Genomic DNA, 15,643 nt, shown 5'->3' on the forward strand with positions numbered 1-15,643 from the left:
TATCAAAATAAAGAATAATTTAGAGGGTCTAAATAAAATTATTCCTAACAAATAAATTATGATATCCGTTTAGATAAAAATTGAAAACAAAGGGTTCAATTTACATTAGATAATAGAGATGTAGGCTACAAATAATAGCATCATTAAATAAATGAATGAACCAAGATAAAGGCCAGCGAACACTACATTTGAGGCTTAGCTCCAAACTCAATTACTTAGTCTTATTTTTTAATTTAAATTTTTTAAAGAGTAAATTCGATTAGATATAAAAATAAAAATAAAAAAAATTCACTTACTGAACTGAACCAATTTAGGGGTCTCTGAACCCTAATCTCAAAGCAAATAGGCCAACCTCACTTAGAATTATAAAGATCAGTTCACATTTATAATTCTTATCTTAGAGAAAAAAAAATGATTTAATATTTTTCAGCAACACAGACCCAGAGGGTAGTTAAAGAGATACTTTATAATTTAGAAGGTTAATGCATACCTTTAAAATAAAATGAGAATGTGAACATAAAAATTTGACAATAATCCAAAAGGCCTTAATATAATTATACCTTTAATTAATGTGTAAAAATAAAGCTTTCCTCAAATATTATATTTTACATATAATAAAACCAAGCACAAGCACTTCATCATGATTCACTTTTGTAATACATGAACACAAGCTTTTTCAAGCCAAACTCCAACAAAGTTGTAATTTAATCAAGTTTGGCTTGTTTGTTCATGCATATTTTTGTTCGACTTTCTACAATCTAAACTGCGAAAAGAGAAAAGGAGGCGCAACATTTAATTACCATCGTAACAATCACTCACGAACTAATAAATGAAACTGTTAAGAACTCTTGGAAATATTAGTCAGATTGACAAAGTATGTAAGACTGAGAAAACTGGTACTGATATCATTAGAACATTTGGTGATCCCAGTGCTTATAACTAGCCAATAGTTTCATAAGATAGAATGCAGAAATCAATCAATTCCCACGGCAAGATTAGTCACTGTTTTGCTATTGCGGCACTTTCATTGCATAGGAGAGATTTAATTGATGTACATAACTGCTGCATACCTGTCAAATTTCAGACACAGTGCAGGAACTGACATGAGGAGCCGGCAAAATCAGCGTTCATCAAATTAATACAGGCTACAAATGTACATGATTTACCATACAATGTAATGCCAACAATTTGCATTTTTATCCCTTCGATGGCATGCCAGAATGTGATCTTTGAATATATCCCTTCTGACTTATGCGGTCTTGCTCAATGGCACTTTTCCTCAAACCAAGGGCTTCAATGTGGTTGCCACCAGGAGGTGTTTCTGGGAAAGAGGAAGTATCCAACAAAATACTTCAACCAAAGAATTAGTGATGTTGTAGCAAATCTGTCTCAGATGTCTTAAATAGTATTCACAGTAGTTTGGAAGCCATTAGAATTTTGTGTCTCCATCTCGAGAAGCATCAATGACTTCTGCCTCTGGTACCTATTCCGTTTTGCAGCAATTGCTAACAACCAAAAGAAGATATTAGCTACACTAATAGAAATGATATAAACTGTTACATTAGATACCTTAACAATTAGATAACTATATATATACACGCACACCAAGAGATAAGGGAATAGATCTGCAATAAATGTCAAAGAAAGTTATCTTTGCAGAAGGAGAAATGATTAACTCTATATGGCTTTACTAATTCTACAAGCTTTATTAAGATAACTTAAGTAAAACTTTTCTTTCCAGAACTAGACCATGTTCCAAAAGTTATTCAGAATATATAAGATACAACAGTGAAATTAAAAATACTTTTACTGCATTCTGAACTGTTTATGTTAAAATTCTAAACAAATGCATAGTATTGTTGACATTGCAAGAACTCTAGATAGATGTCTCCAGACATGTAAAATAGATGTGAAGAAACGAATGTTTTCTTAATATTTTGAAAATAATTTATATGATGTTAAATAATTTGAAAATACCATGAATGTTTTACTGCATTTCTTGGTCCTTCACTCAATGCAGTCCATAGACTTCTCATAAAAGTAAAAATCAAGGAATCATAGATTCCAAACACTCACTAACTTCCTTATTTTTGTCATGGAGAAAGCATTGATGTCCTGCACTAGTGTACAATCTATATAGCTACTTATTGTTATACCTTTTACATCATAATAAGGGGAATTGAAGGGTGAAGTAACACTAAGTTCATACTGGATAGCAATCAAAGTCCAATAATGAGAATATTAACACTAAGTTCATACTGGATAGCAATCAAAGTCCAATAATGAGAATATTATTCAAATACATACAATTTCTGAAAGTACAGAAAGAAGTCAAATCTAAATAAGAATTATAGATTTTTAGGAAAAAGAATGTTTGACAAATATGTCGGTTAGACAAAGCCTACAGCTTCTTGTGATTAGCTTCCTATTAGTTTGTACTTTGTACCATCCACCTGGTGCTAGATAATGTGACACAAAATTCTTAACATGTAAAAAGGAAATGTAATCATTGTGCCAAAGTTGATTACAATATGTTTGCTATAAGGAGTCAAGGCGAGTTGAACAATTTGAATTCATAACTAAGAGATAAGAGTGTAATCATTTTTAGAGTCATTTCTTATATTTATGGCAGTTCTATCTTCACGTATCCCTCTCTTACAGAGAAACACTTTAAGCCACTTTTATAAGCCGGTTTTGCTTCCATCTTCATAAATTTTTTGACAATATTAGACATTTTTTGCACAATTTGTAAGCCTCTTCTCACGTGATATGGATCACTCTATATCTATTCTTGCTTCAACCTTTTCTCTTCTTGGATGCACATGGTTGACTCTTAATTCATTGACTAATTTTATTTTGTCAGCATTCTAGTAACTAATATTAAATAATTGGAAAATACCATGAACATATTATATACTCTCTTGTTACAGAGTCTAATCTCAACATTTTTGTGAATTAAATAGTGTTTATTTTCTATCAATCCCTATTATTGCAGGGGTCATTATCAATCTTTATCCAGTTAAACCAGAAACATCAATTATTCTTCTGATAATTTTAGCCATTTGTTCTGGTATAACCAACATAAACATTTTATTCTCAACCGAACAAATGGACAATGGATAGGATTATCTTTCATAATTCTTTCAACAAACTTTAAATCATGATTCAGTGAAATGATACATAAATGAGCAGGACAGAAGGGGACTATTTTCAATTATCTTTCTCAGTAATAGCAAACTCTGAACTCTAACACCAATGAGTTAGCAATAATCTTGTCAGGTGCCAACATAACTAAAATGTGTGAGCTATATAGCAGGCTATATGATATCTGAAGAAAAGTAAACCACAACAATAAAAGTTCAGATCAGCCATGTTTCAGGACACTAAACTTACATGTAAAATCTTGTGGAAAATCAAAATCATAGTCATTCTGTCCCCGTCGTAAGCAGAATATGTAAATCGCCAGGAATAGAAGAATGAGAAAGACACCACATGAAACACCAATTGCAATTTTGCCGGTTTTGTTCAAGCCTCCTTTTTCCCAGAACAACGGACAAGCAGGTAGAGTAGGCACACCACATAGGCCTTTGTTACCCGATAGACTGGCAAAAACTTACAAGGTCATAAAGAGAAGAAATATAAAAATTGGATCATCTATAAATTGCTAGAGGTCTTAGTCCTCAAGCTAATGCACTTCCCCATATTAATCCCTCTATAAGGTTTTAAACTATGACTTGCAGAATACCTGACAAAAGCAAATGATAAATTATTTAAAAAGCAAGTACACTATACCAGGTATACATTGGTTAGGACGTATATTGGAGATTCTTATGTCTACCGAAGGGATTTTCAAGAAAATAAAAAAATTTGGAACTCAAGAAAGGTTCTGAACTGTTGTAGGCTTGTAGCCCATTTAAGATCTTTTACAGTCCCAATGGCATTGAAATGCAGAAAGATATGTGAGATGAGAATTGGATACAAGATAAGTTTCTATCCATTCGAGTGGATATAAAATTGAAGGAGATAAAGTGAAGCATTGAAGTAGATTAAAGTATAAATGTGGCTTGTAAATACTACTATATTGGTACCTGAGCACAATTTCTAACTTTCCATCCAAACAGATCAGTATAGTGTTAGATTTAAGTCTTTGCATGCAAAACCTTATCTAAAGGCATGGTAGGTCCTATAGTATTCATCTATCCTGCTCCATCCCCAAAATAAATCATTAACAGATATGCCTGAACCTATAGAAAATTTAAAACTATTTGATGCCATTCACTGTCAAGGTAATCATTAATGGTGGTTCCTAGTACCGACCAGACCCATTACTGCCTTCTTCATGCTACCTTTATCTTAAAAGAAACAACTACTTTGAGGTTAAGATACTTTATAGTGAATATATGCATGAGAGTTAGAAATGAGGAAGACAATTCTTCTAGTTGTAATGGCCATTTGTAAGAGATAATAAAAAAAAAGGATAGAACCCTATATCTGCAGCTTTCTCAGGAAGGAAATCAAACAAAGATGCATGTTGCAGCAAGGACGCAAACTTGTCCTGATGCCTGAAAAGATTTTCAAGAATTTGAAAGGTCATCTTACTCTATTACTCCACCATGCACACCGATTGAGTAGAGTCTTTCTGGAACTTGCCCATCCAATTCATTGTTGTTCAGTAAGCTGCAAAAGTAAAACAAATTAGTGTTGCAAAGAAATAGAAGACTGTATGTTCAGCAAGAATCCACTCTTCAAGGTTGGCACTGTAAAGTTTATACTTATTAGTAGCATGCATCATTCCATGCAAACCAAAGTCACAGTAAAGCATGTAAAAAAGTCGTGCATTGACAACTATGAGAACTTAAGGTTCATTTCAAGGTAATAGTTTCTAAATAGGTGCTTCTTCACCTTATATATGGAGTGAAATTTGGATTTGCTTAATCTAATTTTGTCAGTTTAACTAAGATCTATGACCATTGTTGAATAATTTGAAGCATCATGTTATATTGGGCAAATAAATAGTGTTTAGATTGTCTTAGTTTGGCAGATGAAGTAACTGCGCCATCAGCTAACTCATTTAGATGGAACAGCTTATCATTTAATTTGTGGATTTTTACGATGGAAGGAATGTAGCAACAAACAATTATGCACTCCAAAAACCAGCTTGAATGAGTAAACATCTTTTATAATATAAATTTTACAAATATAGAAACAAAAATGCGGAAGAATTCATAAAAGAATTATAAACATTAGAGTTTAATTAGAGAACGTGTGCATACATATAGGGTATATCTATATATCCATTATTGCAATGACTAAATTAATATGATGTTATATTCACACATGATATTGTATAGCACAGCTTTTATATGATAACAAATGAGTTATATGACTGAAAAACAGGAAGCACAAAATTCATGTCCTTCAGTAGAGATTTTGGAAACATAGTAATGATTTCCAATCATTAATCATACACGAAATGATGATAAAGAGGAAACTGTTAAAACTAATAAAACGAGAATTCAAGAACAAATTCAACAAACAGCAGTAATAAAGAATTCAGAAGCTGCAAACAATAAGTAACACTTACACAATTTGCAAGCTGGTTGAACCAAAACTATCAGGAATACTTCCAGAAAACTGATTCGATGACAAATCCCTGAAACAACAATGAAAATCATAATTCATAAAACCTTCTTGAAATAGGCCAGAGTTCAAACTTCAAAGTTCTCCAAATCAATCCTTCAGATTTGAACATCTGAACTTCCATTACTTTAAATCTCTAATGGATGGGTACCCTAGACAAGATTCCAGGGTTCTCTCTTCCATGTAATGATTGTGTGTTGATCGATTAATTACATGCCAAATTTGTCTGATCTGATCAACTAATTTTCTGTTGTCGATATTAGATAATTACATCCTTGAGTCACAAGAAGTTGCTTGTGGTCAAGATCTTGATTAAACTTAGATGGTGTTAAGATTTCCAACAAAAGAAAATTCAGACATTAGAGGAATGCCACAAAAGTTGCAAGGCTAGTTACTAGATAGTGAGTACTGAGTAGAGTGCAGTGCTCCATATTGGTGTAATGTTTGAGAATACCATGGTTTTTGAGTGGTTAATGGTATCAACCTTTAGATCTATCAGTGTTAACAGTTGCATCAATGAATGCAAAACCATATCTGATGGCATATACAAATAAAATACTCCATGGCATACATTACTTTTCAATTATATGGTGCGAAGTTTTTTTTTTTTCTGGTAACAAAAGTAAAATTTATGACATTACAAGATAATCTGCAGTTGCCAAAGACATTAGACAGGTCGAAATTTGTCTTCATTAATGGAAATAATATGCATCCTTGTGACTTACAAATGGAGAACAGAATTTTACTTACAATCTTACGAGAGATGCTTTGCCTAAACCTGATGGCAATTCTCCTTCCAAAGAATTAGAGCTTAAGTTCCTGAAAGTCGCAGAATATAATTCCAGAAAGCAAACCAAATGAAGATAGAAGGTCAAAATACAGAGAAAACTGAACTGTTAGAAAAAGTAGAATGAATACAACTTTGTAGCTTGTTATCCTATTGCAGCAATGTGGAAGAATACAAATTTCTAAACACAGAATTGCCAAGAAGAGATAGTCATATTGTGACACCAAGATTTTTTTTTTTTTGGTCCTATTTTTGGCAAACACAACTTCACAAGTTCCACATGCAAAAGGAATTATGTTTTTCCAGAGGAAAAAGAAACTATAGAATTACCAAAACTCTACATTGTTGCTAGTGTCAGTGCAGGCTAATTATCTGATATTTTGTTGCACCAGTATAAGAAGTATATTTTTATCTATATGGGATACTACCATTATACAGGAATAAATACTCAATCATAATTTGGAAAGCCATCATAGATAGGAAAAAAAAGGGAAAAAGGGTCTTAGAAATTCACAACGATACTTACAAGCTTACCAAGTTCGTTAGAAGACTTATTTGATCGCTAATATAACCTTTTAATCCTTGACTTGCTAGATCCCTGTAAAGGCATAACATAATAGAAAAGGCAAGTTAACCCAGTCAGCATAAAAGATCATTATACCCCTACAGAGCACCATCAATGAACACACATTCAAGAATGTGGCTTGTGAAGAACATGAGATGACAATGTAAAAAACGACTACTAATCCCATGGCTAATTAAGTGACAGATAAATCCAATTCAGTACATGGAAAACAACTTGGCAAACTACTTGGTGAACATTGCAACCATATGAAACAAGCATTAACTGAAAAGATAATGACATCAGTGATTTGTCACTTACAACTGGGTAACCACCAGTCCCTGTCCTTTCTCACTGTGATGACAAGTGACCCCCTCCCAAGCATCCCAAGTTGTAGGAGCACAAGGATCCCCATTCCAACCCATCCTAGCTGGAATCCTAAGCGACTCCTTCAAAGCCTTCATTGCAGCCACTACCAAGAAAAACAACTGATCAATCCATCCAATCCAACTCAAGATTTAGCATAGATCGCTTCCCTTCTTACCTTGACTCGGCACGGTGGCCATGTCCAACGGAACCATTGCGTAGTTCTCAATCCCGCATATAATAGGCTTCCCGACGACCGGAACCAACTTCACATGAAGTGGCGAGGTCGTCAAATTATCAATGATATAATGCCATTTGAATGCAGTAAATCCCCCAACCTCCTTGTATATATCAATCCTAGTCACATTGTTATCACCTATCATTATATCGAACACCCTCCTCCCGGCAGCATTGATACCGGAATCAATCTCAGCAAAATGGAACCACACCATGTAACCGAGCCTCGTGTCGACGGGCAGCAAGTACTCGAGCGCATCCCCGGAATTGACGGTGGTCATGGCGGTTTCGTAGAGCTTGGTCGGGAAGTAATTCGGCGGCTGGTTGCTACCGAAGATTTTGTGGCCGCCGGCGGAGAGGGCTTTGATCTTGATCTTGGGGTTGCGGAAGTCGGCGCCGGATTGCCAGACGCGGGAGAAGGCGTCGGGGTCGGAGGTGAAGCCGGGGCCAAAGAGGTTACTTCCAGAGGAGAGGCGGCCGTAGTTCACGAGGATTAGGTCGGGGCCGGTGGAGGAGGAGTCGTAGGCGAGGGGGTGGACGGGGGCGACCTCGATGGAGGCGATGACGGGGGGATCGGTGGCAATGCTGTAGAAGCAGACCTCGGCGGCGGTGTCGAGGACGGGGGCGATCAAATCGGAGTAAGCGCCGGAGCGGGCGGCGGCCTCGGGCCAGGGGGAGCGGTAGGTGAAGACGAGGGTGCCCTCGACGGAGACGTCGAAGGATGGAGACCGGAGCTTGGAGTCGTAGTTGTCGTAGACGGTGAAGAGGCGGATGTAGTAGCGGCCGGAGGGGAGGGGGAAGGAGTAGCAGGACTTCTTGCCGGAGGAGACGGGAGGAAAAAATCGGAGGGTGCGCTCTTGAGAGTTGGGGAAGCGGTGGGGCTCGGCGACCATGCCGGAGGCGCCGCCGGGGGAGAAGAAGCGGTCGGAGAGCCAGGGGCGACCGAAGGAAGAGGTGAAGTTGGCGGCTCCGCCGCAGTCGATGTTGTACGAGTAGTTCCCCGCGCCTGCAAGAGAGACGAAAGAAGAAGATTAATAAACCAGAGATTCGAGATGGAGAGAAGAATCCCTTGGCAAGCTCACCACCGGAGAGGAAGGGGTCGGGATCGGGAGCGGAGAAGGCGAAGAGGGGAAGCCAGATGAGGAAGAGGAGAAGTCGCATTGTTGATTGTAGCATGCGGAGCGGGGGTAGGACCGTAGGAGGGAGAAGAAAAGAGAGGAGGAAGAGGAGTTGAAGGCGTGATTAGGTGGGAAGGTCGTGAATGGAGGTCAGTGGGAGGAGAGAGAGTGAGTCACTGGGCCGGCGCGGCGCGAGATCTAACGTGCGCTCTCACATGTGATGCGAGGATTTGCTGTTTTGTTTACCGACTGTAAAATTCAGGTATGATTACATACGTGGCGGTATCTTTGATGGGATCTCAAAAAAGTTATTTATGACTAGAGTTTATTATTATTATTATTATTATTATTATTAAGATTAATGATATTCTCACAATCAAGAGAGAGAGAGAGAGGGGATGAAATTAAAAATTACTTTATAATTTGATATTTGAAAAATTAACATAGTAGAAGGATATACAAGAAAAATGGTATATTTAGTTGGTCAAAATTTTGAAATTATTTTTAATGAAATTTAGAATCTCATGGAGAGTATTTAACCTTATAATTAATCCATAAAAAAGAATTGCTTACTGTGCCAGGGGCAATGGGGGCATGCGACCTTTTGGCTGAGTATCTGTTGGAAATTATCCTGTGTCAAAGTGTTAACGGTTTCGGGTCCACATTTGGTCGGCGAAGTTGGTCAAAACAGAGAACAGCTTTCAGATCCAATGACTAGTACCCAAGTATTGTAGACAATCCATCATAAATTTTAGGTGATAGTACCAATAATACTACACATCGGGTCTCAAATTCCAACAAGAAGACGACGTGACGGGCTGTAAGGCACCAATCACGGAGATCACTTGTAGTACTCGGAACAGCGTTTCACGTCCTGTCTGAATTCAGGACAAATTTGGGTCGCAGCCGAATGGAACGAGGAGCGCTTTCTAGCTGCGCCTTGTTCGGCGCGATTCAGCTGATTGCAAGATGCCAAGTGGCGAGTGCACCGAGTTTTTTCGCCGTTTTAGACACGTCATTGGTAAATAAAATAAAATTATTGAAATTCATATTTCTTAACCTTTTTTTTTTTAAAAAGAAAGAGTTTTTTTAAAAAAAATTTGCATATAATTCCGTATTTTTTAATAAAATTATAATTTACACCAACTATTTACAAACGAGTCCTATAATACAGCGAATATATTTAAAAAATACTTTGTTGTTAAATTTCCTAGTGAAACTTAACCAAAATTTTAAATTATCTATACTAAAAAATTTATGAAAAAAATTATTCAAGTCATACTAAAAGTAATTATTAGTAAAAATATAGAATATAATTTGCAATTGTATTAAAGCGAGGTGTCTTTTTACAAATTTCCTCTTTTTTCTTCTTATAAACTAATTTTCTATTTAGTTTTCATCGAATTAGGTTTTATTTGTTGAATTTTCCTTCTTTAATTTGAAAGCTCGCCTATTTATCTATTTCTATCTACACTGTGTTAGAGAAGGTTGATTCTCTAATCCTAATTAATTATTATTAAAAGTTATTTTGATATTTTTGTTATGTTAGATTTAGTTCGAAGACTTAGTCTTCAGGCATTTGAAGGAATTAAGAGAAAAGGATCACCGAAAGTGACTTCCTGCCAACCTATTTATGCTGTTTAATTTATTCTGTAGGGCCAGAAGAAGGGCCAGAAGAAAATAAAATAAAAAGTATTGGAAGAGTCGGTGTAACTTTGGAAGCCAACTAATTCCGGATAAAAAATGCTGGATAATTGATTCCTTATTCACGTGAGTACTGAGCCAATTAGATTGGGATTTGGGATTAGTCAATGCTTCCATTCCATAAGGTCACAGGTCAGGACAGTGGATTAAAGTCAAAACTTGATTCCCAATTTATTCAAATCATCAACATTAAACAACAGAGCCAATATCAGCTAATCAAAAAGAAAAAAAAATCTATCATAAATATTTTGTTTTTATTATCATATATATATATATATATATATATATATATATATATTTATATACTCTACCGTATAGATATTTATTATTCCGCGTCTGTATTTTGTTTGAAATTTTCTAAAAAACACCTTGCCGTTTAGATTAAGATAAAATTAAAATCAAATGAGAGGTATGTTTATTTTCAGACTAATATTCTCTATTTTATTAAATATTCTTAGGATAAGGTTAGTTTAGAATTTTAGGTAAATTATAGGATTATAGAATGTAGATTATAAGAACAGCTTCATTGTTATATTTTTGGTGGTAGAGTGTAAACTGGGGATCAACTAGATTTGCAATTTGGGGGAGTCAATGTTAAATAAAATTTGGGTTTGTTAAATATACCAACTTGTAAGGCTCAAGTAGGCTAAGAGAATTAAAGTCAGATTTTTAAACAATAAAAGTTTAAAATAAAGAAAAAATAGTTAATTACCTAGATAATTAAGTACCAGGTTTTTTAATATATCTAAATAGTTTACTAGTAAAGGTGCGTAGAGAAATTTGTATATAACACTCTGCTTTATAACGTAATTATGATTTATATCCTATATTTTCACTAGTTATAAATCAAGCTCGGATATATACAGAAAATATCTTAGGTTATATTTGAGTTAACACAGTGAAAATATTGCGTTAAGTAGAGATATTTTATTTCTAAAATGACTAAAATATTTTTAGTATAATTTGATTGGGAATATCTTTATAATTTTCTTAGTATAGTTAACTTAAAGATTTAGTTAAGTCAGACTAACTGATATATCGGCGACGTGTTTTTCACAAAACTCACTCCCCAAGTTTCCACTTGACTCTGAGTTATACGAAACTAGGTCAAGATCTTCAACAATGGATTGCTACAAAGCCATTAGTGACAAGGCCAAAAAGCCAAATCAGCACTCAATTTCCACTTCATTAACAACTAAGAATAAGGTTTATTTCATATATATATATATATATATATATATATATATATATATATATATATAAGCATCAAGATCACGATCAAGCAGCACACCACAATGAGAAACCCAAGCCAAATTAATGGATCATCCATCACCAAACCAAGGCAGCCATGAAACCGGCCATCTGCAACTCTTTCTTCTCCTTTTTGAACAGCAATTAATGTCAGAGACCCAGGAAGCCAGTGATATCTCCAAACAGCACCAGGCGAGCAACCGCAAACGCTAGCATGAAGCCTCTCTTTACCTTTCTACCAGACTTGCGCCGGACTGCGACGATCTGCTTTTGAGGTTCTCGCCGGCCGGCGAGCTCCATGCCACGCACGTTGCCGTCATTCTGCAAGAAAGAAATATTAGCGTACAATAATCTAAAAGCTTTAAGTCATTAGAGTTGCATGGATACATAGAGAAGGACTATCGTACCGATGAGTTGCTGGCCCCGTAACCGGTAGTCATTTGGAAGGCACTGCTAATTAGATGAGCTCTTAATCCTGACAACCTTTAATTCTCGTGATATAATTGAATCAATTGATAATGAAAGCTGGCCTATATATAGAAACAATTCATAAGTTTTACCCAGTGATCTATTATTTCTTAGCTCTTTCGTACAAGCAACATCTGCTGAAAGAGTTTATTCTATGAATTTTAAATTTTCTTTAATTAAGTTTCATAGAATTGTATATGATGTCAATGTTCTTTCTAATTCCTAGAAGTAAAACTAGTATATCTTATAGATGGATGAGCCCACTATATGTTTGTCAACTGTTTGATGTATGGAAGATGGTCTGAAAAGGTCATATACTGGGGGTTTTTCTTGTATTAATTGACAACTGACATGAGAAAAGAGATCCAAAACAGTTTCAATATGACTAATATCCAGATTTAAAAAAATAAAAAGTACAAAGAAAACTATAGAATAAAAGATTAAAGATCTTCTATATATATCATAAAGAAAAACTTAATTACCCTCACAAAAATATAATGTGATATGACGATGAGAGGGATAATTTAATCAATATGTACCTTGTTTATGGTGAAAAATATTAGTGTCACTGATGGTAGGGATAGTTGGGTCAGTTATAAGAATTTATTCTAGACCATTAATGACAAAATGCTGAAGTTTAAAATACAACTATTCCTTTATAGCTTGCCCTAACTTTTATATATTACCTACATATAAGTTTGACTAGTACTATTACCTAAGGATGAACTAAATATATGTGCATCATTTATTGTTGGCTATTAATTCTATAGGTATGACTCTTCAATTCATTTTTATTCTTGTATTAGTATCATTTTACCAACTACTTTTCTCCATTTCACATCATCGACTTCAAGTTGGTGTAGATAACAGGAATGTAAACGTGCCTCGTAAATATCAACTTGTATAAAAGATTCGAAATAGAATAGTTAAATTCCAAATGAACTTAAGAATGTCGGATTGTGTGTTGGACTTTTTGTACCGAAAATATAAAATTAATGGAGATTATTTAGCACGAGATTGTTGAGACATTCCAAAGCAGGCTTTAAGGAAAGAAAGAGAAAGTCTAGCATCTAATTAGGTCAATATTATGAACATAGATTTTTAAATCTATCATAGAAGGAATTTGTGGAAAAGGCCAACACAACACAACAGCCCAATCATCTGATGTAGAAAGACTAATTCTCCAAATTAATATACCGTGTTCATTCGAAGAACTCGTCGAGGTTTAATGTAGCTGTGATTTACTTAGTAAAATCCTCCATTGCCTTTTACTTTCTTCGGCTAAGAGATAGTGGCCTAAAGCCCTAAACTAATTAGCAAACGTCTCCCAATAATTGTAGCATAAGGAATCTGGGAAGAAAGAGACTAATACTTGGCAGTATTATAAGGTTGGGGATTAGTTCCTTGCCGGTCCATTCTCAGGCATCGCTCTGTTAGCTTTATCAAGAAGTTAACGAAGCATCTTAAAATGCTGTTAATCTTGAATTGATTATCTTTCACTTGGGCCCTATTTTGAACCACTTGATAAGTGATCAACTGGTTTACACTTTGAAATGAAACATACAACTAAATTGAATTTTATCGTCTTGACTAAGGTCTAGTTTGGCTTCTACAAGACGCTAGTTAGCATCTTAAACTGCAGTTAAGCAAAGTATCAAAGATGTGTACCCATGGATACATACGTATATATATATATATATATATATATATATATATATATATATATATATATATCTTCCTACTATCCCCTGTAATGACTCATTAGACTCATTCACTAACCCAACTTTGGTACTCTTTACTTCAAGAGTCTAGAGAGAGAGAGAGAGAGAGAGAGAGAGAGAGAGAGGTGATCATGTGTATTAAGATCTTCGCATGCTTAGGCAGAACTGAGACAGATGATGGAACTGACTATCAGAAGCCAGTAGACCACCCACCACAGAAGCCAGTAGACCACCCACCACAGAAGCCAGTAAACCACCCACGACAGAAGCCAGTAGACCACCCACCAAAGAAGCCACCTGCAGGAATTTTTGAGAAGCCAGCTGCAGCAGTAGAGCAGCCAATGCCTATGCAAAAGAAGGAAGAGAACTATACATCATCCACTGGCGGTATTGGCTCAAACCTAGCACCTCCTCCATCCCATAGAAAAGAAGAAGAAGAAGATAGTAGCTACTCACCAACTCCTCCAACAAGTTATGAAGCAGCAGCGCAAGCCAGAGAGCCCTTGGTTGCCAAACAAGGCTAGTAGTGTCTCCTTAGTATCGTTTGATGATTTCTGGTGGTGTTTGTTTTTCCTCTACTTATCTATGTTCCTACTTTCTAAGTTTGGGATCTGTTTTAAAAAAGAGCAGTAGTACTTAAGATGAACTTGATTTTCTTACACTTCTCTCTTTCTTTTTGTTGTAATCTTCTTAGAGATAATTTTACTTGAACTTTTCTGAACTAAGAAAAACTAACCACTCTCTAAACAAAGAAAAAATAAATCAAAAAGTATATAAAAAATAATAATAGTTATCAGGAGAGCAATCTAGTTTTAGATGGCCAGGTTTGGTTGAGCCAGTGGAATTACAGTCAAGCCCAACTCTGTGACAAGTACTGTATATTATATTCCTCTCTCTCAATTCTTATCAGTAAAAGATTCATCTTTTTATTTAACTACAGGCATATAACTAATTCTCCCCCTTATATTTGAAAGTCTAGGTTAGTTGAGTGCCTAATTTGGCTCCTAATCTTCATTCAGTTTGTTTTTCTAAAGTATTACATTAAACTTGAAATTAATGGTTGAGGACGAGCTTAGCATCTTGAAAGAGTCTCTTTTTTCTACATTCATTGGAATAAATATATTCGGGTGATCAATAATACTATACACTGGTATAATGCTAAGCCCACTTGTATGGTTCTAAGAATATTGTTTAAAAGCAAATTAGGCATGAAGAATAATGGGGCAAACACTGGAATAATCTTTTCTAAGAAGATTCGCCTTTCAAACTAAAGCAAATTTTGACTGTCACGTGCTTATTTGTTAGTCTTGTAATATAAAGATTAGATGATATGACTCGGTCGGATTGGATCCACTCGTAGTATTAAATTCATTGGGATGAGCCTATTTATCTAGTTTATATTTGCTTGAGAGAATAAGACATTTTGCCTAGGGGGCGTTCGAACGCTAGGAATCCACGTTCGAACGTCTATACGTATTCGCAACGACAGATAACGGTATTTACACGTTCGAATGCGATCAGGTGCGTTCGAATGCACCACGGCAAAAATTGTTGGTTTGTTAGGGTTGTTTAACTTAATTGATGAGTCCATAGGGTGACCCTCTATAAATATGTGGAGAAAACCCTAATTAAAGATGAATCTGATAATTGAATTCGGTATTATGCCCTTATCTTATTCTCATCTATCTTTAGCTATTGATGCCCTCTCTCACCTCCTTCCTTCCATCGCCCAAGTCTTTGATCAGTTTTTCTAACTTCTAACCCCCTTCTTCTATAATAACTTCTCCTC

At 35.4% G+C, this 15,643-nt stretch overlaps 1 protein-coding gene across 4 annotated transcripts; it reads right to left on the reverse strand.

Moving 5' to 3' along the window:
- Positions 1–704: 704 nt before the first annotated feature.
- LOC140769213 (receptor-like protein 4) lies at positions 705–8,940 on the reverse strand. Of its 4 annotated transcripts, none has more exons than XR_012105873.1 (10): positions 8,675–8,937; positions 7,534–8,598; positions 7,311–7,461; positions 6,954–7,025; positions 6,391–6,459; positions 5,585–5,653; positions 4,600–4,677; positions 3,394–3,602; positions 1,167–1,505; positions 707–1,070 (listed from the first exon to the last, which is right to left on the reverse strand). XR_012105873.1 is itself a non-coding variant. In XM_073109844.1 (9 exons), the coding sequence occupies exons 1-9, from the start codon at positions 8,766–8,768 to the stop codon at positions 1,399–1,401; spliced, it is 1,911 nt and encodes a 636-aa protein (XP_072965945.1). In that variant the 5' UTR covers positions 8,769–8,940; the 3' UTR covers positions 705–1,398. The 4 variants fall into 4 exon arrangements, 2 of the variants coding, with proteins under 2 accessions (XP_072965945.1, XP_072965944.1); XR_012105872.1 differs by having other exon boundaries at positions 708–1,070; positions 1,172–1,505; XM_073109844.1 differs by having other exon boundaries at positions 705–1,505; positions 8,678–8,940.
- Between the last annotated feature and the right edge of the window lie 6,703 nt (positions 8,941–15,643).

The sequence above is a fragment of the Typha angustifolia genome, chromosome 10, assembly GCF_048772165.1.
Source record: "Typha angustifolia cultivar Huaian chromosome 10, ASM4877216v1, whole genome shotgun sequence".
Taxonomy (NCBI): Eukaryota; Viridiplantae; Streptophyta; class Magnoliopsida; order Poales; family Typhaceae; genus Typha; species Typha angustifolia.

Coding starts and splice junctions, on each gene's coding strand:
- LOC140769213 (XM_073109843.1), bottom strand. CDS start 8,768: ATGCTACAATCAACAATGCGACTTCTCCTCTTCCTCATCTGGCTTCCC. Junction 7,462..7,533: donor GGCCACCGTGCCGAGTCAAG/GTAAGAAGGGAA, acceptor TTTTCTTGGTAG/TGGCTGCAATGAAGGCTTTG. Junction 1,506..3,393: donor TTTTCCACAAGATTTTACAT/GTAAGTTTAGTG, acceptor TTTGGTTGTTAG/CAATTGCTGCAAAACGGAAT.